Source organism: Dreissena polymorpha, chromosome 6, assembly GCF_020536995.1.
Source record: "Dreissena polymorpha isolate Duluth1 chromosome 6, UMN_Dpol_1.0, whole genome shotgun sequence".
Classification (NCBI taxonomy): Eukaryota; Metazoa; Mollusca; class Bivalvia; order Myida; family Dreissenidae; genus Dreissena; species Dreissena polymorpha.
The window spans coordinates 8,505,912-8,532,158 of record NC_068360.1 but is presented as its reverse complement, the minus strand read 5'-3'; the positions used below and the strand labels follow the sequence as shown (position 1 = coordinate 8,532,158).

The window sequence follows — 26,247 nt, the reverse complement described above, 5'->3', positions numbered from 1 at the left end:
CTGTGGTGTATGTTGTTATTTTTAAATGTAATAATCAATATTATAAATGAGTTGCGTAGAGTGGGATAGAAGACAACTGGATTCTGAAAGTTTATGTGTTTCCATATTTGTTCAAAAATATGAAAGTTGTTATTTTGTTTCAATGTGTTCGCTGCATATATCACATACATTTGTGCTGGATAGGTTGCACTTAAAAAGATATTTATTTGTAGCTATGATTCTATGGACATGTTTATACTGAACATTTCTTAGTGTGTTATCTATAGTTGTTTTATATGGCATGATACATATTTGTTTCCAATTATATTCTTGTTCTCGAAGAAGGCTATGCCATTTATTTTGAATCTTAGAGTTTTCTACAGGGTTTTTAATTTGTAGTTTCTGTAATTCTGATATTTTTTTATTATACTAGAGTTGTCAAGTTCGGATTCCAAAATCTGTGAACAAGTCTCTTTCAAGAGTTAACCCATTTATGCCGATCGGACTGTCCCATCCTTCTAAATTCGATCAATTTATTTCCAAAATTAGGGATGTCTAGTATATTTATTTCTATATTTAGAATAATTGTTACAGAAATTCCTTTAAGCAAACAGCGCAGTCTCTGATGAGACGCCGCATCATGCGGCGTCTCATCTGGATCTACGCTGTTTGCCAATGCCTTTTTTTCTAGACGCTAGGCATAAATGGGTTAAGTGTAACCCGTCAGTGTAAAGGTGTTATGCAGACGAATAGATTCTTACCGCCAGGCACGTTCCACTTTCAGAGTGACACGACGGCATATTCGCGATGCTGTTGCAAGTGTTCAGGCACATCATATCGCAGTGAGAGCCATAATAACCGTGAACACATTCTTGAGAACACGAGCCATTGAAGACGTCACACAATCTACTAATCGCCTTGTTGAATGTATCCGGGCACGTCATATTGCAATCAATACCATAAAAGCTATCGTCACATCCGTTCAAACACGAGCCACCCATGACGTCACAAACTCTGCCAGTAGAATGTTTGCATGTATCTGAGCACATTACATTACATAATTGTCGGTAGTAGTTATCGACACAGCCTTTGTAACATGAGCCATCTATGACGTCACACACTTTGCCACTCGCCTAGTTGCATTTAATCGGACACGCCATATTGCAATCAGTATCATAAAAGCTATCGTCACATCCGTTGGAGCACGAGCCATTGAAGACGTCGAACAATCTGCCAGTAGCGTTTTTGCGTGTATCTGGGCACGTCATATTACAGAATTGTCCGTAGTAGTTCTCGGCACAGCCTTTGTAACATGAGCCATTGAAGACGTCACACACTCCGCCACTCGCCTTGTTGCATGTATCCGGACACGTTATAATGCAATCAGTACCATAAAAGTTATCGCCACATCCGTTGGAACACGAGCCATTGAAGATGTCACACAATCTTTCTGTAGCATTTTTACATGTATCTGTGCACGTCATATTACATAATTGTCCGTAGTAGTTGTCGACACAGCCTTTGTTACAAAAGCCATCTATGAAGTCGCACACTCTGCCACTCGCCTTGTTGCATGTATTCGGAAACGTCATATTGCAATCAGTACCATAAAAGCTATCGTCACATCCGTTCAAACAAGAGCCATCCATGACGTCACACAATCTGCCAGTAGCGTTTTTGCATGTATCTGGGCACGTCATATTACAGAAAAATCCATAATAATTGTGATCGCAATATCTGTTGTAATAATCTGAATAATCGAAAACATCATAGTCGGTGAGAAACAGAATGTAAACAAACTCAACGTATCTTGTGAATCATTCAATACAAAAGGTATGTGATATAATCATAATACATTAAGATTTTTTATTAATTATTGCATAATATTTTAAAGAATGGTACACTTTTGGTTGTTTATTAAAATGAGGAAACTGCAAATGTTTCAACTTATTATATCATTAATCAAACATTCAAAATGATCACTAAAATATTTATTTCACTGCAAGTGACAAAAACGCCGATGGTGTGTTTTACTTAAAATTATAATTTTGTTTTACACTATCTACTTTTTATAGAATTTCGATAATTTGTATAATGCTCTATGAACAAATTAACGTCATGTTTGAATTATATTATCAAACAATTAATTAAGTTCGATGCCTTAGCCAGGTATTGTCTAACTTTGTTTGAACAAACGTATTTCTAAAACATATTAATAAGCAATAATCGTTCAGTTGTCAATATTGTTCTGTGTGAGCATGTTCGCTATCCAATAAGTAAAATTCGCAAGACTGTGAATTTAACATTTCACAGTGTAATGTTATAATACATGGGAAACAATGTTTGTTTAAGAAATAACGTTTAATTTTGTTCTAGCTAGCTTTATCGGTCAAAACGCTTTGTTCTGGGAAAGTTTAACGCATGAGCGTACAGGTTAATCATTGACGACGCTTTTCGCTTTTATGGATGTTTTTAGTTTGAAGGGGATCCCTTCTAAACAAAACTCCAGATTAAACTGAAAGTGTCGTTTCTGATTGGCCTGTGCGGATTGCACAATCAATCTGGGACGACACATTAAGCACAAATATTATGCCTAATTATGAACTTTCGGAACAAAATTGAAAAATATTAAATTAAATTAATAACAATGTAAGCGTGTGCAGACTGCACAGGCTAATCTGGAATGACATGTCATGCACATGCATTAAGCCCAGTTTTCCCAGAACTTGGCGCCCACAGTGTCAAGTTCAACAGTCAACAACGGCAATTGTTTTCATCCGAGCCGTCGCTACAGTCATGGTCATCGTCACACTGCCAGCGCCGTGGAATACAGTGTCCTTTCTTGCACCGAAGATAGTCCGCACCACACGTCTTTTCATCTGTAAGCAGACAACATATTATAAGGGGCCCTGTAGCAAAAATTAAATTCAGCAGCCAAAGGAGTCAACATCACACGTCTTTTTATCTGTAAGCAGACAACATAAAAGGGGACCTATAGCAAAAATAAAAATAAGCAGCGAATGTAGTCCACACCACACGTCTTTTCATCTGTTAGCAGACTTTTATAAGAGGCCATGTGAGCGGGCGACACATAATAAGGGGCCCTGTAAGCAGACGACAAATTATTAGAGGCCGTGTAAGCATAGGACATATTATTAGGGACCATGTAAGCAGAGGACATATGATAAGGAGCCCTATAGCAAAAATTAAATTAAGCAGCGAAGTTAGTCTGCACCACATGTCGTTTCATCTGTAATCAGAGGACAAATGATCGGGGCTTTTTTCATCTTAGAATATGGATATTTTTCACAATTTGAAGAAGTTTGCAACTAAAATTTTCACAATTTTGAGATTTTTGCGATTGAAGTTTTAAAATTTTAAAACAGTTTGCTACTAATTGTTTAACAATGAGAACAGTTTGCAACTCTTTTTTTTCGAAATTAAGGGTTCAAAGGTGTATATCAAAACAGCCCTGAATAGATTTGGGGCCGAAGCACAAAAATCTCTTAATGTTGTTAGCTGCTTTATTCAATGAAACCATAGGGCTTATTCACCTTTCTGATGTTGATATGGCCACCAATAACGGCTTTAACATGTTTTACTGTTCTACGCAGAATAAAACAGCGTGTATTTTCACTAGCATTTCATAAAACATTATAGATCTTGATACAAAACAAGAACAATTGGGTAATTTACTGCGAAATCATATTTTACCAGTATAGAGTAAAACAATATTGAGCACAATGAACATTTTCTTATAAATTGATTCGGCAAAAAAGTCACGCATATATGGCGTAATAATTTACAATTACCCATTTTGTCTAAAAACTGACCTCTTTATGCTTTTTAACAAACAAAAAAGACAATAATGTAGAGAGTTCTTTAACTATACATCAAACTGGCTTTCTTCAAAAAAAATGTGACTTTTTTTTTTAATCCTCAGTATTTGGCTTTTTTGCAATTTAGGTCAACATTTTGATCAATTTACATGTTTACATACTTAAAAGAAGTTACAGGTTCAAAATTAAAAAAGAAACAATATATTTTTGTTCAGGGAACTTGGCTAAAATTTGAAGCTGGTAAAATTAAATCAATAAAGAGTCTGCCGCTAGTCAAGGTTAATACTAACTACAATGTAAAAGTCAATACTTACTGCAATGTCACGGTCAATACTTATTGCAATGTCAATGTCAATACTTATTGCAATGTCAAGGTCAATACTTACTGCAGCGTCACGGTCAATACTTATTGCAATGTCAAGGTCAATACTTACTGAAATGTCAAGATTAATACTAAGGCAATGTCAAGGTCAATACTTACTGCAAAGTCAAAGTAAATACTTATTGTAATGTCAATGTCAATACTTAATGAAAGGTCAATATCAATACTTACATAAAGGTCAATTTTAATACTTATTGTAATGTCAAGGTCAATACTTACTGCAATTTCAAGTTCAATACGTGCTGCAATGTCAATGTTAATACTCACTGCAATATCAAGGTCTATACTTACTGAAATGTCACGGGCAATACTTCCTGCAATGTCAAGGTCATTAAGTACTGCAAGGTCAAGGTCATTACTTACTGCAAGGTCAATACTTTCTGCCAGACCAAGGGCATTACTTGGTGCAATGTCAATGTCAATACTTACTGCAATGTCAAGGTCAATACTTAATAAAATGTCACGGGCAATACTTACTGCAATGTCAAGAGCAATAATAACTGCAAGGTCAAGGTCAGTACATTCTGCAAAGCCAATACTTTCTGCAAGGTCAAGGTCAATACTTTCTCCAAGGTCAAGATCAATACTTACTGAATTGTCACTGCCAATACTTTCTGCAAGGTCAAGCTTAATACATTCCGCAAGTCCAAGGTCAATACTTACTGCAAGGCCAAGGTCAATACTTACTGCAATGTCAAGGTCAATACTTACTGCAATGTCAAGGTCAATACATTCCGTAAGTCCAATGCAAATACTTACTGCACTGTCAAGGGTAATAATGACTTCAAGGTCAAGGTCAATAATTATGGCTAGGCCAAGGTCAATACTTTATGCGAAGCCAAGGTCAATACTTACGGCAAAGTTCCCCTTCATCAGAAGTATCTCCTTTCCCACAGTCGTTTTCTCCATCACAAAACTAGGCCTCGGATATGCACTTGTCTGAAACACAAAATCCACAAATGTTAATCCTTTACCAGTTAGATACTTATTTTGACGGATTTGTAGTCCCATAGAAAGTTGAGTTTAATTAAAGACCTTTCTTACAAAATTCAAGTGTTAATGGCTTTACTTCCAACCCTTAGTTACTTATGAGCAGCAAAGAGCATAAAACCTGAACAGACTGCGAGTGACTCTTTAAGTTTATTTAAGCTAAATTGCCAGTCAAATGTAAGATAAGCTTTAGTCTTGACTGTGGTCTGCAAAACATTATTCCAAGTTAATTCTAATGAAGGGCAAATAATTCAGTAATGTATGAATCTCATAAGAAGAAAAAGTTATTGCTTTAGATTTCATTTTAAGCGCTTATCAAGAGGTTTAAAGGCCTAAAGTTGCTTAATTGAGACCCAAAATTTTATTAAGCTGTTTATATGTTAATATAATTATTTTTTAAGAACTAGATATCACTACACAAAAATAATTTAAGACGGTTTCATTATGATTGAGATAAAAGTTGTATAGCTAATTTGACCCGGCGACCTAGGTTTTGATACACTTTTACCTAGATTCTTGACAGAGATATATCTAAAACAAATGTTCTGGCCAAGTTTCATGACGATTTGATAAACAAATATTGCCTCTACCATGTACACAAGCTTTTTCTTCAACTTGATCTACTGACCTTATTATTGAACCAACATGACCATGTTCAAAACTTTGCATAGAAATCATCAGCACAAATGTTCTGAGCAAGTTTCATAAAAACAAGCAAATTCATTGAATTGATTTCCTCCTCAAAATACATATGTTGTTAATGGATGGGTGCATATCCCTTGATATAAAGTTTAATTAAAAAGAAAATTAAGTGTGGGGTAATTGTTTTATGAATAGCAAGTCTCCTTCTTGAAATATATATATATATATATATATATATATATATATATATATATATATATATATATATATATATATATATATATATACACCCATGAAGTTACATGTTGAAATCTTGTAGTGTATCTGAGATATAGCATCAATTATACATCATACAAAAAACAACAAATGGCAATACCTATTGGTTAAGAAAGTATAGGGTTATGGTTCTTATGCATGGCACTTCTAACCATTCATTTCTACAAACCCATGAAGTTTCATATTGACGTCGTGCATGGTATCTGAGATATAGCCCTGAAAAGTTACATCCCGTATTAAATAAAGTGTTTGGTAATGGTTCCCGTGCATGGCACTTTTCTACATTGATATCTATATACCTATGACGTTTCATGTTGATATCTTATATAGTTTCTGAGATATAGGTGTAAACAAATTTGGGACAAACAGACCGACGGATTGACAGACGAACAAAGCCAATTCTATATCCCTCCACCTTTAGCGGGGGATAATATACATGGCTTCTGGAGTGTTTGTTCAGAAGCTTTATGACTCCTATTAATCGAGATTTTGGTAGCATTTTTGTTTAATGAGGTTTTGCAATAAGTGTGACCTCTAGAGTGTTCACAATTTGTTTATTTAATTTGACTTAGTTAACAAGGTTTGACCCTGCATGGCCCATTTTTGAAAATATCCAAAATTTCATTGCGAAACATGTCCTGAACAAGTTTCATTTTTGTAGTTTTCCATATGCGCCTCACTTTGGGAGAACTTGGCTAAATACATGCGGGTAAACTGCGGTCCCAGACTGGCCTCTCGATGCTTATAAGGGACAACACTCTCCATCTAAACTGTTTTTGTTTTCGTTTAAAAGAGACTTCCGTTACACAAAAAAAATAATTAAAGCAGAGAGGACCGCGCAGGCTAATCAGGGACAGCATTTTATGCACATGTATTAAGCCAAGTTTTTGCAGAATGGGGCTCATATAACCTTGCTGAACATAAGCAACTGAAGAATCTATAATACCCTTACTTACTGGTCTTGGAACACTGCCTGTAATTTTCCATACACCCTCTGGGAACATCAAAAAGTGAAAAACATTTGAAACCATTACTAACAGGTCGTGTTTTACTTCTTGTAGTTTTCCTTGAAATCTTTCAAACCATTACTTACTGGTCTTGTTACACTTCCTGTTGCTTTCCTTGAAATCTTTGAAACCATTACTTACTGGTATTGTTACACTTCCTGTTGCTTTCCTTGAAATCTTTGAAACCATTACTTACTGGTATTGTTACACTTCCTGTTGCTTTCCTTGAAATCTTTGAAACCATTACTTACTGGTATTGTTACACTTCCTGTTGCTTTCCTTGAAATCTTTGAAACCATTACTTACTGGTATTGTTACACTTCCTGTTGCTTTCCTTGAAATCTTTGAAACCATTACTTACTGGTATTGTTACACTTCCTGTTGCTTTCCTTGAAATCTTTGAAACCATTACTTACTGGTATTGTTACACTTCCTGTTGCTTTCCTTGAAATCTTTGAAACCATTACTTACTGGTATTGTTACACTTCCTGTTGCTTTCCTTGAAATCTTTGAAACCATTACTTACTGGTATTGTTACACTTCCTGTTGCTTTCCTTGAAATCTTTGAAACCAATACTTACTGGTATTGTTACACTTCCTGTTGCTTTCCTTGAAATCTTTGAAACCATTACTTACTGGTATTGTTACACTTCCTGTTGCTTTCCTTGAAATCTTTCAAACCATTACTTACTGGTATTGTTACACTTCCTGTTGCTTTCCTTGAAATCTTTCAAACCATTACTTACTGGTATTGTTACACTTCCTGTTGCTTTCCTTGAAATCTTTGAAACCATTACTTACTGGTATTGTTACACTTCCTGTTGCTTTCCTTGAAATCTTTCAAACCATTACTTACTGGTCTTGTTACAATTCCTGTTGCTTTCCTTGAAATCTTTGAAACCATTACTTACCGGTATTGTTACACTTCCTGTTGCTTTCCTTGAAATCTTTGAAACCATTACTTACTGGTCTTGTAACACGTTCTGTAGTTTTTCTCGCAAGCTCGCTTGTCGCAGTCCTTTTCATCCTCCTGAGCCGCACAGTCGTTGTCGCTATAACATTGCAACAAATAGGGAATACACTTACCGGTCGAGTTGCATCGGAACTGGGTCGACAGGCACCCCTCTGTTGCTGCGAAGTGAAATAAGAGGTAAGTAAATGGGTCAAAAGACAGTCCTCTTTACTAGCGAAGTAGAAAGAAAATTAAGTAACTTGGTCAAAAGACATTACTCTTTACCAGCGAAGTGGAATGAAAATTAAGTATCATGGTCGACAGACATTCCTCTTTTGTTGCAAAGTATACTGAAAATTAAGGAACTAGGTTGATAGGAATCCCTCATTCGCTGCAAAGTAAATGGAGAATTCGGTATCAAATGTCTGCAGTTAGAGACATTACCATTGATATTTAATGAATATTCATATTAAATATATAAAGCATATTAAATGCTTCAAACAACAAGTGGGTGAAAGACAATCAACTTTTATATTTCTCCCTAATGACTGCCTCAAATTCCCATTGAAGGTATCAACACACACACACAAATACTGCTTTTGTTAAATACAAGCTTGAAAACACTTTTATTCTCAATATTTAACTATTTGTTAGCTACAGACATTTTATTTAAAACAAGGCGATTTTTCCTGATCTCAAAGGCTCCAGTCTTAATCCCAAAATGGTTATAAAAACACACAAACATAATTATGTGATTTTAGACAACAATTTCATTTGGAATCGTTAGCCCCCCATTTTTATGTTTGATGAAAATCAGTGAAAATGCGAGAACCGTACAGAGGCTGACGGACATAAGCAAACTAGTTAACACTGCCCCATAAGCAAAACCCAAACGCCTTTTACTGAAATAATTAAATCTCTTCATTTTTAAATAAATCCAGTACAGTTAAACAATCCGGCAATGAAAAAAATCAGTGATGTGATTTAAGAACCACCTAGGTTGAGGAAAATGCCATACGCTGCTTTCAGTCGCATAATGCTCTAGAAAAGTTAATAAATATTTGCAAAATTAGTTTGACTTTAACAGTGACGCAATCAGCTGATAGCAGGAGAAATCACACCCCCGAAAATCATCTGAAAGATGAGAAAACAATCGCCTGACAGTGCAATAACACTTCTTTTTTTTCTTTTTTTTCCCGCGCATTTTATTTCAAAATTGCAAACAAATACATGTATCATATGTACAATATCACAATAATTTTATGATATCAGGAATGAAAACAACAAACATGTAATAGAACTTACTGCAGTTTAGTTCGTCTGCCCCATCCTTACAATCCGGCTTGGCGTCGCACACCATTAAGCTGCTGATACACTTGTTGTCTGCCGCACACTTATATACTCGCCGGCCATGCAAGGGAACGTGGCTGAAAAAACATCAAAACCATTATTTATTTATTTATTGGTTTGCCAAACACGCACATATTCGATTCTTATCAATCTGTAGTGACCATATAAGTGTCGTTCTGGGAAACGGGACTCAAAAGTGTCGTCCAAGATAAGCCTGTATAGTCTGCACATTTATTTATGCCACACACGAAATAGTGAAATTATAAGCAGACTATGGTGACCATATGAGAGATGATTATTTTTAACTGGGCTTTTTGCATGTGCAGATAGTGTCGCTTTGACTTGATTTTATGCTAGAAGAGACTTTCTTCAAACGAAAATTCCATAAAAGCAGAACTTGTAATCATGAGCATGGGAGGACTGCACATGCTAATTAGGGACGAGGCTGTCAGTCAGACTGGATTTTTTTGACTTCCTTTAAACAAACACATACAATCAACACAAGCTTACCAGGGACGACACTTTACACCTAAACTTTATTTGTGTTTCCCATGAAATCAGACAATTTTTTTTGTGATACGCCTGTGTGAACTGTACAGCCTAATCTAGGACAACACTTTACGCACATGCATTAACCCCAGTTTTCCCAGAACGAGGCTCAGTGACAATTTCCCGCTCAAAACTTGTATTCCAAACACACACACAAATGCAATTTTAAGCAAACTTTGTCATGCATATATTTTTAAAGTGCAGTTTCAAAATCAATATCGTTTACTTTTCATATGAATATAACTTGAAATAGTAATACTTCAACACCAGACATGCATAAGTATATTTCAATGTGTTTTAAAACGAGCTTTGTTCAAATATTGTCAAAATGACATTTTCCAAATATTGTATCACCGATCCAAAAGATAAAAGAACATTGTACATCATGTAGCAATATGACGCTTGTGACGTAGACTCATACTGAAAATAAAGATTCGTTTATGAATAATGCTCATTTGAAATTGATAAAATTTAAACGCCTAACAAACATGAACTGATTCGATATTTTTCTTTTGTTTCCATAAATTTTTTGTACAACACATGGATCAGTTATATGAAGAAGAAAATATAGAGCAACATACTGCAGTTGTACATTTTTTCGTCGGACTCATCATCGCAATCCGGGTTGCCATCGCAAATAAAGCTCGGCTTGACACAACCACTCGCATTCTTGGCGCTGCTACACTTAAACAGACCTGGTTGAGAGCAAGGGTATGCAGGAGCAAAGCGACCCGTCGTCAATTTTCTCGTCCGAGCCGTCTTCGCAGTCACGGTTATTGTCGCACTGGAACCAGCGGGGGTTACACTTGGAGATCTGCTTGCACATGAACTGGCTCCTGTTACCATAAAGACGGAAATCTTGTTGACCATAGAAACTGAGATCTTGCTAACCCATAGAAACAAACATATTTTTAATCATTGAAACAGACATTTTGCAAAAATTGGCCTTAATGCATTTCTGTAGAGAGTCGTCCCAGATCATCATATTCAGTTTGCATAGGCCAATCTTGGACGACACTTCTCCCTAAACTGGATTTTCACTTAGAATTGACTTCCTTCAATAATCACAAAAAAGCAAAGAGTGTCGTCCCTGGTAATTCTGCGCTGTCTGCAAAGGCTAATCTGGGACTACACTTTACGCACGTGCTTTAAGCCCATAGTTCCTGAAACAAGCTAATTTAGTTTTTCGTAACCCTATGAACTATTCTTACTCGTCACAGTTAGGCTTCCATGTGTTCTTCCCAACAGGGACGTGGTTCTCTGGACACTGACAGGTAGCCTGTGCAAATCCACCCGGCTTGTCTGACACCGTCAGCAGACAGAGGTATGAACAGTTGCGGGCGACACAGGGGTTAGGATCCACTGAAGTGAGCACTTTATATCAAAATATCATAATATAAGATAATATGGAATATTTCAATAGAATAACACAATTGCTGTACCCTGCTCATTTTGGCCTCCTCCCAGCTGCCTCTCTTGACTGGTCAAAACAATAAGTGTCAAAATCTTATGATATGGGCCCAGCTGTGAGAAAACCAGGCTAAATGCCTGTGCGTTTAGTGCTGTCACAAGCTAATCTGGGATAACACTTTCCGACTAAACTGGATTCTTGTAAAAAAGAGACTTCCTTTAAACAAAACAATACCATTTAAGTTTTAAGTGTCGTCTGCAGACTGCACAGGCTAATCTTGGACAACACTGTACGCACAGGCATGAAGCCTAGTTTTCTCATAGCTAGGCTCATTTTATATGATTTTCACAATTATTGTGTTGCCCAGTCCGGACAGGCAGCTGGGGAGAAGCCAAAAGGGTACAGCAATGTTTGTATTTTCCTCGAGATATTAAGTATTAAAATACTTATTCACATTCTCAAATCAATGCGTGGGATACTTTCGCAAAATGGATGTACAAACATGTGCAAATACAAAGTGGGTTTGGTCTAAAATGAAGGCATAATTTTTTATAATAATAAGCTGATATTTTGAAACATTTTATGCGCTTATCAATCAAGAAAAACTTAGACATTTTGAAAATCTAGAAATTTTGAAAATTTAGAAATTTAAAAAATCTAGATATTTAGATATCTATCAATTTTGAAAATCTATAAATTTTAAAAATCTAGAAATTTTGAAAATCTATAAAAAAAATAATCTGGACATTTTCACAATCTAGACATTTTGTAAATCTAGAGTATAAACTTATAAAGACTATAATAAATGCAAATAGGATATAGTAAGCCGTATCATAATAATACAACAGTAACTTTATACCTACAGTGCAAAATGTCAGCATTTTAGAACATAAATGTGACGGAATCTGGGAAACCAGGGCTTAATGCATGTGCATATAAAGTGTTGTCCCGTCCGCATGGGTCATCAGGAACAACACTTTCCCCTGAGACTGGAACCTCAAGAAGAGAAAACCTAAATTCCATAAAAGCAGAAAGTGTGATCTGTATAGGCTAATCTGGGTCAACACTTTACGCACATGCATCAAGCCCAGTTTTCCAAGAGCGCGGCTCCTATGCTTTCTAGCAGAAAGGTGACAAATCACTCTCTTGATTTGGCCTTAAAAAAAAAATGAAAATGCCAGCAGTTTAAAAAATAAAGGCTGTTCTGGCAACTCACTCTCTGGTTGTCGCAGTGGAACACGACCAAAGCCACCGGCAGATGGCTCATGTGGGCTATCTGCACATGCTTGTCCCTGGAGAATTTCCATGCCGAATGGACGCTTTGGCTATCCCAGTCGGTCCAATAAATCTTGTCAACAAAAACCGTTATGGCAAACGGATGAGGAACATTGTCCTCGAGAATTTTGTGGCGATTTTACCCGTCTAGGTCCGCAATACCGATGTAGTCATAATTTTCATCGGCCCAGAATAGTTTCTCTGTGACGTAATCGATCGTCAGACCGTTCGGCCATGCGAGGTCCCCCGTTATTATATGTTTTCGCTGAACTCCGTCCATCGATAACCGACTGATGTGCGGCTGGTCGCCCAAGCAGTAAGAAATAAACCCGTATTTTGGGAACAGCTCCAACGCTCTTGGCTTGCGTAAAAACGATTCATCCTTCACGAGCAATTTTGCGGTACTTCCCGTTGAGAGTTGATACCTGTAACTGGTTGAACTTTTTTAACAGTGTGTTGTAGACCTAATAGGTAATTTTGAGTATATGTAACGCAACTGAAGCGTTAATCACTATTTCCGAAAAAACATTTAGCCATATTGTTCGCAGTAGTAATTCTTAACCTTTATTCTGTTATCCATAAAGTAGCATACCATGGTGATTATCTGAAGGCCCACATTGGGCGCAATTTTGTGGACTGCTATGTTATTATTTTAATTATTGAGAGAATCATGTCTATTAAAGGACATTGAAGAACCCAGGTTGTTTGTTGTGTATTTGCTTTTATTTATTCATAAAAACACAATCACCAGCCACATACCTCGATGGTGTCCGTGTTGTCATCGCACCAGTACAGGTTACGCCCCACCCAGTCCACTGCAATCATGACCAGGTTGAGCACTGTGGAGCTATGAAGAACCTCCTGGGGAAGATAATATGACAATGTTCATAGTATATCGTCGTTTTCATTCATTAGGGCGGAGGCTTTTTATATAGAAATTTACGGTGTTTCAAACATGGCCAACCTTGCTTAATGCATGTGTGTCCCCCCCCCCCATTTTGTGAACTTTTCCAAATTGTGTAAAAATGAGTCGCGAGCCTTCCAAATTGTAAAAATTTGAGTCATGAACTTCTTGAAATTGTGAAAATTATAGTCGCGAATTTCCCAAAATTATAAAAATAGGTCATTATCACAGAAAAAAGCCCTGGCCTTAAATGGATATTTGTTAAAAGGAGACTTCCTTCAAACCAAAACAAATTTATTGAAGCGGAAGGTGTTGTCCTGTTTAGCCTGTGCAGACTGCGTATGAATAAAGCCAAAATTTCACAGCAAAAGGCTAAACAATTCCTATCTTTCATGTTTGAAACACATCTTATTATAAGGTAAAACCCCAATATAATATATAAGCTTCAAAGCCACATAAAAAGTTTGCATAAGTAACTGCTTAGTATATTTTTATTTTTTTAGTGGCATATAAAAAGAATACTATTTTTTCAACTTTTCATGAATGCCCCCTACCACCTTCGGAAAATATGGCGCCAACAATGGAGGAGGGAGGAGGGGGGCTTAGTGAGTTTACCGATACCGCTATTTAAATTTCTAAAACTGGTTAACAGCATCTGACACAAAACTTTACTTAAAATCATATTATGTTGATGATGTCTTTTTACAAAAACAAATGTGAAAGAGTATAAGCCAAAGAATAACTAATATGGAAGACTTTGAAGCCAAAGAAAATAAATGTAGAAAATTATGACGCCACAGAAAACAAATGCAGAAGATTTCGAAGCAAAAGAAAACACACAAAATGTTCAAGTTTGAAATTGGGGTATCCATAAGGCAAAGATGTCATTCCACTTATGTCTTAAAAATCTACATACGTAACAATATTCAACCTTGGTCTCAAAATCATGAAGGTAGTAGCGAACACCAATTCGGTAAATATCTGACGACACAATTTCTTGTCGTAAAAAAATTCGGAAGTGTTTTTTTAGAGGAAATTGTTAAGTCAAAGGCCTTTGTCGTCGTCAAAAACCAATAGACAAGAAGAAAACTCAAACTTGATCTGTAGGCAATGTAGTAAGACTTACAAATCGAAAGTAAATTCAGAATCTGATAGCGTTTAGAAAAGAAGTCACTAAACTCTTCATTTGTATATATATCCAGCAAATTTGATAACTAGTCACAAAATTAGTTTGACATTGAAAGGGAGGAAATCAGGTGAAAGGAGGAAACATCAAAGCACTGGACATGGGAGGATGTCAAATAAACTCTGAAGACTGCTTACTGTTTCGTTTCTATCCAGTTCCTGCTTGTTCATCGTTCTAATTTGACTCTTGATATCGGTCAAGAAGATCATGTTAAAGGGAACGATAATGCAAAAAAGGGCTTGATGCATTTGCGTAATGTTGTCCAAGATTAGCCTGTCCGCACAGGCTAATCTGGGACAACACTTTCTGCCTAAAATGGATTTTCGCTAAGAAAAGGCTTTAATTAAAACGATACATTTCAATAAAAGCGAAAGTGGCCCCCCTGGTAAAACACTTTTCCCATATGTATGAAGCCCAGCTTTCCCAGAATGAGGCTAAAATACAACCCCTCCCCTTTGTACCGTATCGTTTCTATTAAGTCTCCGCTGGTTGATGGTGCTAGTCTGACTCATGATTTCGGTCTAGTAGATCATGTTTTCCTTGTAGTCGAAGTCGACTGAGTGCGACAAGTTGGTCTGGACTACAGACTTAGCGTACATGCCGGTTGTGTTGTCAGGGGTCAGATCCACGCGGTTGATGAAGTAACAGTTGGACACAAGCAGGAAGGGTGGGTTGCCTAGGGAGATTAAACGAGCCAATTATTCCATGTGAAAAGTGTGTGATTCATGTGTTCCAATGTTGAAAAGTTTGAGACTCATCTTTTCACAAATTGAGAAGCCATAGGAAGTTTTACAAAGAGGGGAAAAAAGCCCTGGTAACTTGTTGTTTGTAAGAATGCATAACTGAGACACACATGTTGATACTTTTTTATTTTGTATTCAACTCAATTAATGAATTAATGAATTCACCTTATTAACTGGGTGATCCTATATTTTTCTTCGTTTATAATTGGGCTTTTTTAAAGTACTTAATAACAACAATAATTTCTCTCCTGATAGACTAGAATATTTGCTATATTGGCAATGGCTGTATCTAACTCATTATTATATGGCAAACTTGGGGCCCCTTTCTTCTAGTTAAACCCCCTTTTAAAGACCGGTACAGCATATAACAGGGATTTCAATTGAAGCGAATCTTGCTTTTTGATGCAAGTAGTTCTTTTTCCACTTTTGACTCCTCCACATTATCTGCCTTGCATAATTTGATGCAAATGTTACAATGAACATACACATAAATGACCTCTGTATTACACAAATTAAGTGTGTGTTTTTTAAGTAATATACAGTCAAGTTACCATTACCGGATCATCACCTATAGCGGATCACTTTGATCTTCAAGACTGCGTATCGCGATAAATAGTTGTCATTTTAAGATGATTTTTTGCACACAGCATCTTCAAGGCCTGTTTTTTAAAACGCATAGATTGATTTGTAATCGGAGATACTCTTTGTCAAACATTTTGATATGTTTTGCTCTCATGTATATAGGACTTTGTTGACTTCCGTCTCGTTTCCAAATCGAGGTTGAACATTATTTGCGGCCATATGCAATAACTCTGTTGGAAAGTAAGATGTTTACGCATTAATTTAAAGGCCATTTAGTAGTCTTTCTGCCTGCAAAAGTCCATTATAGTTTTGATTCGTATTTAAGATTTTGCAACACCTACAATGAAATTAAGAATTAGGGCAATAACGGATCAAGCGTGATAATATGCGTATTGATAATATATTATATTAAAATTATATGCAAATATTGTTGATTCTTCCAATAAATGATCTCAATCTTAATATTTTATATATGTTCCATGTTCAATATCGATGATTAGATATGATTCAAACAATTTACATGGTTTATAAGATGCCCAAATCTGTTCGATCTGTTTAGGATTTTCAACAGATAATTCACACAAGAACGTCATGCGTAAAGTGCAGATACAAAATAACATACAGAAAACAATTAATAACAGGACAATGAATATAATTTATAACTGGCAATGATACATGGTCATTGTTAACAACACAGTTCATGTTTCAACAGCGTGTTAGATGCCTTTATGAATGGTTTCGATCACGTGATCCGTTATGGTAACAACTGATCCGTTAATGCATGAATTCTGAGGCGACAAAAAAGGTATTACAAATACTTTTTTCATGCGCTTAAAAATAAAACTATGCGCTAACACAGTAAGCAAAGGTAATATTTAATCAAACTGATGTAAAAGAGGTCTCAAACATTTATTGTTTTTCACCAGAACAACTTTATTACGATATTGATCCGTTAATGATAACTTGACACTACTAAAAGGTATACAAAGCAATTATTATGGAGCAATTAACAAATATATAGAAACAAAATATCTTGACTTCAGTATTTTGAACACTGAAAATTTCATTAAACTTAAACATTCAAGTTTGACTTTTGGTTTTCACAAACTATTGAAATCTCTGCTATAAGCAATATATAAGCATTTGGATATCACCACCTATTTTCATATGCAGCTTTTATTCAATGGGACTATTGCTGGTTAAAGCTAATATATGAACCCTCGCTTTGGGAAAACAGGGTTATATTTTTTAAACTCAGGAAAAATAATAAATATATTTTTACTCAGGGAAAATAAGCAATATTTAAACTCAAGGGAAATCATTAATATGTTTAAACTTAGGGGAAATAATTAATATGTAAAAACGTTGTATCGCAGCTATGCAGATTTGAATTCTCGTCCTCTCCGCCAGGGCAGTCCTTTTCCCCATCGCAGATCCACGCAGTCTGGACGCAGATTTTGTCATGCCCCGGACACTTGTACTCTTCTGCCGTTCACATTCATTCTTAAACTAGAAAATGGTTTAAAGGTTTAGGGTTTATAGTCTGATACTGATAACATCTTCTGCTGACTTTCACAGTACCCCGACCCCCCCCCCCCCCCCCCCACACACACCCCCTCCGATCAATGCTGGGATAAAGGTCGCTTGCTTACACTATGCCAAGTATGCAGCCACAACACATTAGCTTATATTGGCCTTAAACATATGCGCTCTCAAACTATCAAATAATTATTCTGTGTAAGTTCGATGAATCCACCAATTTCTATAGGGTTACACTTAAATTACGACATCCAGTCTCGTCAGAATCGTCAGCGCGGTCTTGATCGCCGTCGCAGTGCTATTGTTTGTTGATGCATGACCCGTCATTGCAGCGAAACATCGCTTCTGGACATAGCTCCGGCTCTGCAATAGGAGATGATGGTTTGGGAAAATGGGTTTCATGCACTTGCGTAGTATATGGCACAGATTAGCTTGTGCGGTTCGCGCAGCAAATCAGGGACGACACTGATTAACCTGTGACAAATGCAGCGGCTAATCTGGGACGAAACTTTACTCACATGCATGAAGCCCCGTTTTTCCCATATCATGTTACGACGCATTGTTGATACATAACATCTCTTCTGAACAAAGCTCAGGCTCAGCAACGGGTGAGAGATGGTTTGTTTTACAATCCCTATTCAATTGTTTTATTTGAGCGTCTGGGAAAACATAGTTAAATGAGTAAAGTGTCGCACCAGATTAGCCTGTGCAGTCCACACAGGCTGATCAAAGATGACACTTTTCTCCATCACTGGATTTTTGCTAAGAAGAGATTTCCTTTAAACAAAAAACATACCTAGAAGTGGAAAGGTTCGTCCTTGATAAGCCTGTGTGGACTGCGCAGGCTAATCTGATATTACAGAACACACATTTATTAAGTCCCATTCTGACAAAGCCAGGCTTATTTATTACACATTGATTAGGCCCCGTTTTCCCAAAGCCAGGCTTATTTATAATCATTTTCAGTCAATTATTTGAAATTCAATCAACCCTTCTGACAAAAGCCTTGTCCAGTCAATCAGTCAATCTATTTGTCACAGGCCTTACCATGTCATTCCCCAAATTAGCCAATACCCGACTATTTAGCATGTTTTTGCTTCAGGAAATTGTACTTGGGAACAGGGTTTTCTTCATAAAACCGCACAAAAAGAAATTAGAAGAATGTCTTTATTCTAAAACAAGTCATCAACAAAAACAAAATCAAAATAACAAAACACTAAAGTAGCACTAAATAGTATAAGTATTACAATAACTATCACAATAGTGTTAACAAGGTTTAACAAAAACCATATAGGCGGACATGTTTTTTCAATCAACAAGAACCATGTTGACTTGTCTAAGATATCGTTGCAATAAATCTTCTGACCAAGATTCATGAAGATCGGACAATAAATGTAGCCTCTAGAGTGTATAACAAGGCATATGTTGACGACGGACGAAAGGCGATCACAAAAGCTCACCATTGAGCATGTCGATAAATTCCTTCTAATATTTGGTTTTTTTAAGCAATTTCATTTTCAATTGCGTGGTATCATTTGTGTTTGTTTCATGCAACTGTTTTTCAAGTGTTTCAATGACTTTCATGGTTTCATTTTCAAGTGTGTTTGTTTCTTTTTGTTTAAGTGACGTGTATCTTATTGTTGTGTTACGTATATTACCTTTAATTATTTCCCAAAAGGTGTTTGGATTTGCATCTTTGTTATTTTGAACTGTATTGGTTATTTCCTGTTTTATTTGTGTTTGATATTGTGTATCTAATAAGATGCTATTATTAAGTTTAAATTACCCTTTTCCTCTTTTAGGTTGTATTTTATGCAGTTTAAGTTCAACTAACGACTGGTCAGTCATAAATCCTGGTTTTATGTTGCATGTGTCGATACTATTGCAATGTGCCTCAGGTATTAAAAAAAAATCTAATCTGCAAACTATTGTTGGTTTTGTGTTTGAGTGTCAGGTGAATTTCCTTTCCTTCGGATTAACTGTACGGCATATCTCTTTTAAATTGTAGTTTTCAATTATGTTATTCAAAATGTTTCTATTTTGTGAGTGAGTATAAAGATTTCCCTTTCTTTAATCTAATAATGGGTTATGAACAATACTGAAATCACCTCCGACTATAATGTTTTAGTTGGTTACTTATTACATAGGATTGTAATGTTTTGTAAAATTTGGATTCATCTATGTTAGGGCCATAACCGTTTATTAATGTTTATTGTGTTTCGTGTATTTTTATAGCTATACTTGCTTGTCTGCCAATTATTATTTCGTTAAAGTTATCCACTGTTATTCCTATATTATTTTTGATCAGAAAAGCGATGCCTTGTTTATGTGTATGTTGTCCGCTAAGATAAATATCTCTGTCCCATTCACTTTTCAATATTTGTGCTAACGTGTTAGATGAATTTCCTATAAAAGGCATATTTTTTTCATATAACCATTTGAAAATGTAAGTGCGTTTGCCTTTGTTATTAAGCCCTTTTACATTTAGAGTACATATGTTTGAATTGTAATGTTTGTGCGCCTGTCCACTGGGTTACTGTCTTAAGACATCGAATTGAGGTTAACATGCTCAATGAAAGATATTTTCTACTATACTCTATTCTAACAGTGGAACAGACGGTTAGACGGACAAACATTCGCAAAGACAGACACACGGAATACGATGCACCGAACCACTTCAAAATAATGAAAAAACAAGCAAGGCAGCATTAAAAATTATAAACTCGTTAAACATTGTATCACTGCAAGTTGATTGAACTGTGATTAGAACATGTATGACATTAATTTACATAATTCACTTACCACTTGATAGAGTAGGCATCTGAATGCAGATGACATACACAAAGAAACTTGTTTTCTACATGGCTCTTATCTGTTTTTTTGTTTTCTACCAAATGAAAATCAAAGTTTTTACAGACACTTAAGTAACAATCTCACAGAACGTGAGTTTGCAAACTGAAATAAATGTTCAGTTCAAAACAGATTTGTCAAACATCCGTAAGTCAAATGAAATAAATCTAATTGCTTCGTGGAAAATGGTTTTCCACGTACGTTCGATTGTTTATGTCGTATACTTGATCTTTGATATTGGTGACACATCATACATATACACAAACCGGAAGAAGCACTTTTAACACAATACGACTGCGATAGCATCGACGTTTTTTGTGAAATATAAACTGAACAATGTGTATTCACAATGTATAAAGCTACACGTCTTTCATTTGGGCATTACTTTGTCGAGAAGAATGACACCGACAATAAAGAAAAATGTTTTTTTTTTCTTATTCCTGCAGAATTATAATATAAAAGATGATCAATTTTACTTCATCAAAAAACAATAAATGTATAACCCACACGTATTGATGTGGATTTTACTTAATAAAGAATTACGAATTCAAACGAAAATTTGGAATTTAAAAATTAAACTGACGTCGAGTAATTATCGAAACGCAAACGCGTAACGATGGGATTTAGATCTCGTCCGTTTAAACAATAACCTTATAAACGATAGCACAGTCATAGCATTGAAATGCAGCTTTAAATATAAATCAAACTATTGAAGCTAGCTTTGACTTTTTAAAAGAAATATTAAGACACAAACGTGTATCTATTTGACAAAGTAGTATAGAATAATCGAACTAATATTGTTTAAACTTATTTTGTGTAAGGATGTTAGAAATTCAATAAGTAACATTCGCATGACTGTGATTCTTTATAAAATACTGATTTAAACCAAATCATGACACCAGCATAGACTTGTATATGTGTTTAAATCCATTTAAATTTGAAACTGTAAGATATGACTGAGGGAATACCATTTGATTTTGTATTCGGAATTGATTGCAGTCTTAGAGACTTTTCTAACAAAGCACGGTTCATATTGAAATATTTCAGCTATAAATAAATATTTTTAACATTTTACATGTGATTATTTGACAGGCGAAACGTCTTAATAACGTGGTTGCTCCCCTGTGTATTCATCAGACCATATTGTACCCCACGTGCTGAACTGCCCAGTAGTCACGGATGAATTATTTTGTCGTAATTTTGCACAGAATATAGTCCAATGATCACTGTACATTTTTAATCATAAATCTTATCTTATAACTGAGATATTCAAGTTGGAAAAGTGTTGCGTAAGAAAAGTCTCCAAGTAAAGTTTATGATTGAATTTGGATTATTATTTTTTATTTAACTCTTGCTTGATTTATATTTAACTAACAATTTGATGCATATGTCAGACACTGCATTATTTGTTTGCACAAACTTGAATCCAACAATTATTCGGGTATTTTCGACGATTTAAGTTTGTTGTCAAACAATCTAAGATACAAAGGAAGATAGATGCTTATAGAAACAAATAACGTTCTGACGCACTCTGGTACACAAGTTTTACCCGCAAGGGAAAATCAACAAAATATCATAAATGGTATGGTCCATGCTTCCTCTCAGCCCAACATCCGGACATGAAGTATGATTGGAATTGCTACTGTAACAGTGCTCGTGTTATGCATCGCAAAAAAAACTCCCAATGATTCTGGTTTGCGAGAGAAATAAGCCATTTTAAATTACTCTTAAATATTGAAGAGACATTCATGTTTTTTGGCTTTGAACTTCCTCTCAAAGAGCTCTACCAATGGTAAAGCCCTTCAATATCTATTGTGTAATTTATTCTCCGCCCATTAACATTAACAATAAGGAAATAATGAGGATACAGTTATGATCCTTGCACAGCGACTCGAAACTATTTAGCAGAATGTATCGATTGAATCAATTCGATATTGTACGAGGTTTGACGCGCACACAAATAACATATAGTACAGTATAGTTAGGTTCTGCACACAAATCTAAGCCAATGGTGATATCTCCAAGAAAATTAAAAAGAAAGTAAAAGTCCTTTTACTCTTCAGTTGTTCTCCCTGTTGTCTATGTATATAATGCGTTTGGTTTTGAGTAGATATTAAAGGAGGTATGTTCCACACACGAAAATAAACAAAAAGGAAATAACTCACTAGTTTAAATATAGGCAAATAGGCTTAGTTTTCGTTCGATTGACCAATCGCATGTTGTTATTTTGCTGAAATGACGTTGCAACGTCAAATGACGTCACGAAATGTAAACAACATTCGGGATATATGTTTGCGTAAATATTTATTTAATTTGCTCATTTAAAAGCATGTGATAAAAAAACATCTGACACTCGTTATTGTTTCATACCATATTTTATTAAACTCGTCCAGGAAATGTGTTAGTAAGCTAGTCAAAGGCTCGCTTACTAACAAAATTTCTGATCTCGTTAAATAAAATATGGTATGATATGACAACTGGTGCCAGATCCTATATGTATTCGGCACTGATCAATTTAATAACAATTGCACTTTCTCAATCAGTAAAATCAGTATAATAATGCAACTTACTCGTAACGCCGTACATAAGTATTTGTACCAGTTTATTTCAACATGTCATCTGTCCTTTATACAGAAACACTGCATATAAGCTAAATTGTCTATATGTTCCCCACTTAATCATAACAATTTACCCCCAATTGAATATTTCTAACTGCTCGACATATATCTACTAGAGTTTGTGGCCCGACTCAAACTCTACAGGCCGTACTTCCTGACAAAAATACTGATTCATATGACTCACTAAGAGAGTTCATTATAGGGAGCTAACATAAAACACTGGTAAAATATATTTATAGTAAAGGGAGTTTATACGAGTTTGTCAAATTTTTATGAATTTATATAAAATGTGTCAAAAATTTTTTATTAAACATACATTTCAATATTAATTAAAATAAAGGTTAAAAAGAACATGTGTCGACAAATGCGAAATAAGCCAGACATTTAATTCTGAAATCGAAAATGTCTGTACAGTCGAATTCGCAAGCATGTATATCATGCATGTACGATGTGAATCTAAATTTAGTTTGACGGATCATTTTAATTTCCTGCAACGATATCTAGTCATACAGGGCACGAACACTAACTCCGATCCTAATAAAAAGACGAATGTTTATTGTAGGAAAATATGTACGAAATATCTTCGTCACAATCGGTGGGGGCGCTAATTTGTCTTTGCTGCATTTTATGAAATTTGTCTTTAATGTATAATGCTTCTTGCCTATTTGGTGTTATTGTAACATATTTTTATCAATATATTACAATTTAACACATATACTAATCGTATAATCTCCTTCTAAAAACTTGTTCTAATCATCATTTTTTTACTATCATTTGATTTGCGTAGAAAGGTTATTCCAATAGCGTTTTCTTATTCAATAATGATCCAAGCCAATACAACGTAATGGTTTCAAATTTAAGTACAAATCATTGCCATGTGAAACTAGGAAGATTCATTTAATGTTTAAAAGCGTGTAAATATTTGAAGTTTTGCTCTTCTAGCTTGAGTACTTTTTAAGTTACCGTAGGATCGTTATTTTCCGGAGAGGGTTTACTTTATAGACAAGGGTCAAGTCTATAAGATGTCAATTTTCCCTTCATCGCTCCAATATAATTGTTTTGATAGTTATAATGTAATTTAATATTTGATTTGCTAATCTGTTGAAAGTATATAAATAAACAGCATTGTTTTTGTTTTGATCGTTGATAAGTAGGAATGCATCCAAATCCAGTACATAATTACAATGATTACGAATAATATAGGCAATTATTTCATGAAAGTTTCTGCTTGTGTCCTTATGTCAGGAAAATGTCTCTTCAAGCACTCAAAATATACAAGTATGGATAAGTATCGACAATGAACAGGACAATAATGTTTAAGTCTACAGTATAATTACATTATTATAATCGTCACATTTGAGTACCGAACTGGTTTCAAATAATAAGTATGAAATCGTGATTTCAGTTTTATTAGGTTTATAACGTATTAATACCTATATGTTTCGAAACTTTTTTGTTTATAAAACAACGTGAACATTCAATTTTGAACTAGAAATTAAGTAGTAGGCAATATTTATTCACAATATACGAATACATATGGACAGCCGCTAATATTTTAGGAAACCGGTACTGAGAACATCGCTTCAGAGAATGTATTTTTCCTGAACTTTAATTCGAATATACGAAATGAGAAACGTGTTTTTGAACTGTCTCTACAGACAGTTGGTTTCTGATAAAAGTTTAAAAAAAACAACATTTTTTTTGAATTGGCTGAAGTAAATGTGGAAAGATAAGCATGTCTCCTTGTTTCGTTTGTCATAGCTGTATGGAATTAGTCAATAATCTGTTTTAATATAAGTTATATGTGTCAATAGCGGATGACAATTAGAACCTACTTTCCAATCCAACAAACAACTTCTTTTCCTTTGTTATTTAGAAAAAATCTAAGGACTTTCTCGCACACTATTTAAAGTTCAACTAATGCGTTTTAAATTCTCTTCTAATTAATGTTTTGTTAAAAGATAATTTGGATCTTCACCCATCATACAATGTTTCAGAACCAGAACTCAGTGTGTAAATTATATTGTAAAAAAAATACAACGAAGCAATTGTATTGAGTTGTAACAAATGGCAACATGAGCACCGGATAACGGGTGCCAACGCTCGGCTACGGGTGCAGTTTTGAATAAATGAAAGCTTGTCAGATTTTTTTATTATTACTCTTTAGAGGTCACAGTGACCTTGACCTTTGACCTAGTGACTCAAAAATGGGTGTGTCGTGTAGAACTTATCAAGGTGCAGCTACATATGAAGTTTCAATGTTGTAGGAAGAAGCACTTTCATTTTAGAACCAATGTTCAAAAGGTAAACAGAATGTTAAGGTTTTAGCACGACGCGGACGGCGGACGACAAGACACGACGAGCTGTCTATGACAATACCTCGGGTTTTCTCCGAAAACAGACGAGCTAAAAATGAGTTTGTCTGATAACAAAATATAAATCAGAATGGCATTCGTAAGATTTTCGGATAAGTATGCTTTATGCATTACAAGTATTTTAATCGGTCAGTATGCTAACTGTCACCTTACTTTAAATGTTATACCCTTATGAAGTAAATTATTAAGTTTGTAAAAATTGTTTGTGGAATCAAAAATAATAAATCATAGTTATATGTAGCTGGTCAGCGACATTCACACAATATCATCGTTTGGTCCGATATAGCAGCAATCGCCCGGCTCTTAGTCCGGCTCGGGAACAGTGATACGCACGTTCTACCAAGTGTTTGCTCTTACTCAGCCCCCAAGTACATATACGGTGTTGTAATGTCTTTGATTTCTTTATATATTTAACAAATACTTCACGTCATTTCTGCACATTTTGGATCTCTTCATTTATTTGGCATTGGACAGATAATAAGCAATCATAAAGCCTTAACTATAAAAACGAATGACTGTGAAGGTGCCTAAAGCTGGAACGACTATTAGACTCGTAAAACGTGCTTTGAAATAATAATCTTCATGCGATATGTTTTTCGAAGCAACATCTATTAAGTTTAAAACGAAAACATGAAAAAGCACTTCTTTATATGATGTTCATTTTCTAGTTTTAAAGGGGATGGCTAAGTATAATCGTTAATCGGGAATCGTGACACGCACATACAACCTAGTGTTGCATTTGCTCTTACTCAGCCTTCAAGTACATATACGGTGTTGCAATGTTTTGAATACTTTATA

At 35.2% G+C, this 26,247-nt stretch overlaps 2 protein-coding genes across 2 annotated transcripts in view; both read right to left on the bottom strand.

Annotated features, from left to right (window-relative positions):
* LOC127834421 (platelet endothelial aggregation receptor 1-like) overlaps nucleotides 1–26,247 on the bottom strand; it is a 65,470-nt gene that overhangs the window by 3,992 nt on the left and 35,231 nt on the right. The window contains exon 1 of the mRNA XM_052360255.1: nucleotides 741–1,075. Coding sequence (XP_052216215.1) covers nucleotides 741–1,028 — 288 coding nt within the window. The 5' untranslated portion in view covers nucleotides 1,029–1,075. Of the gene's footprint in view, nucleotides 1–740 lie in introns of the transcript that reaches the window.
* Nucleotides 1–26,247, bottom strand: part of LOC127834420 (multiple epidermal growth factor-like domains protein 10) — a 63,136-nt gene that overhangs the window by 19,698 nt on the left and 17,191 nt on the right. The gene's annotated exons all lie outside the window — the stretch shown is intronic.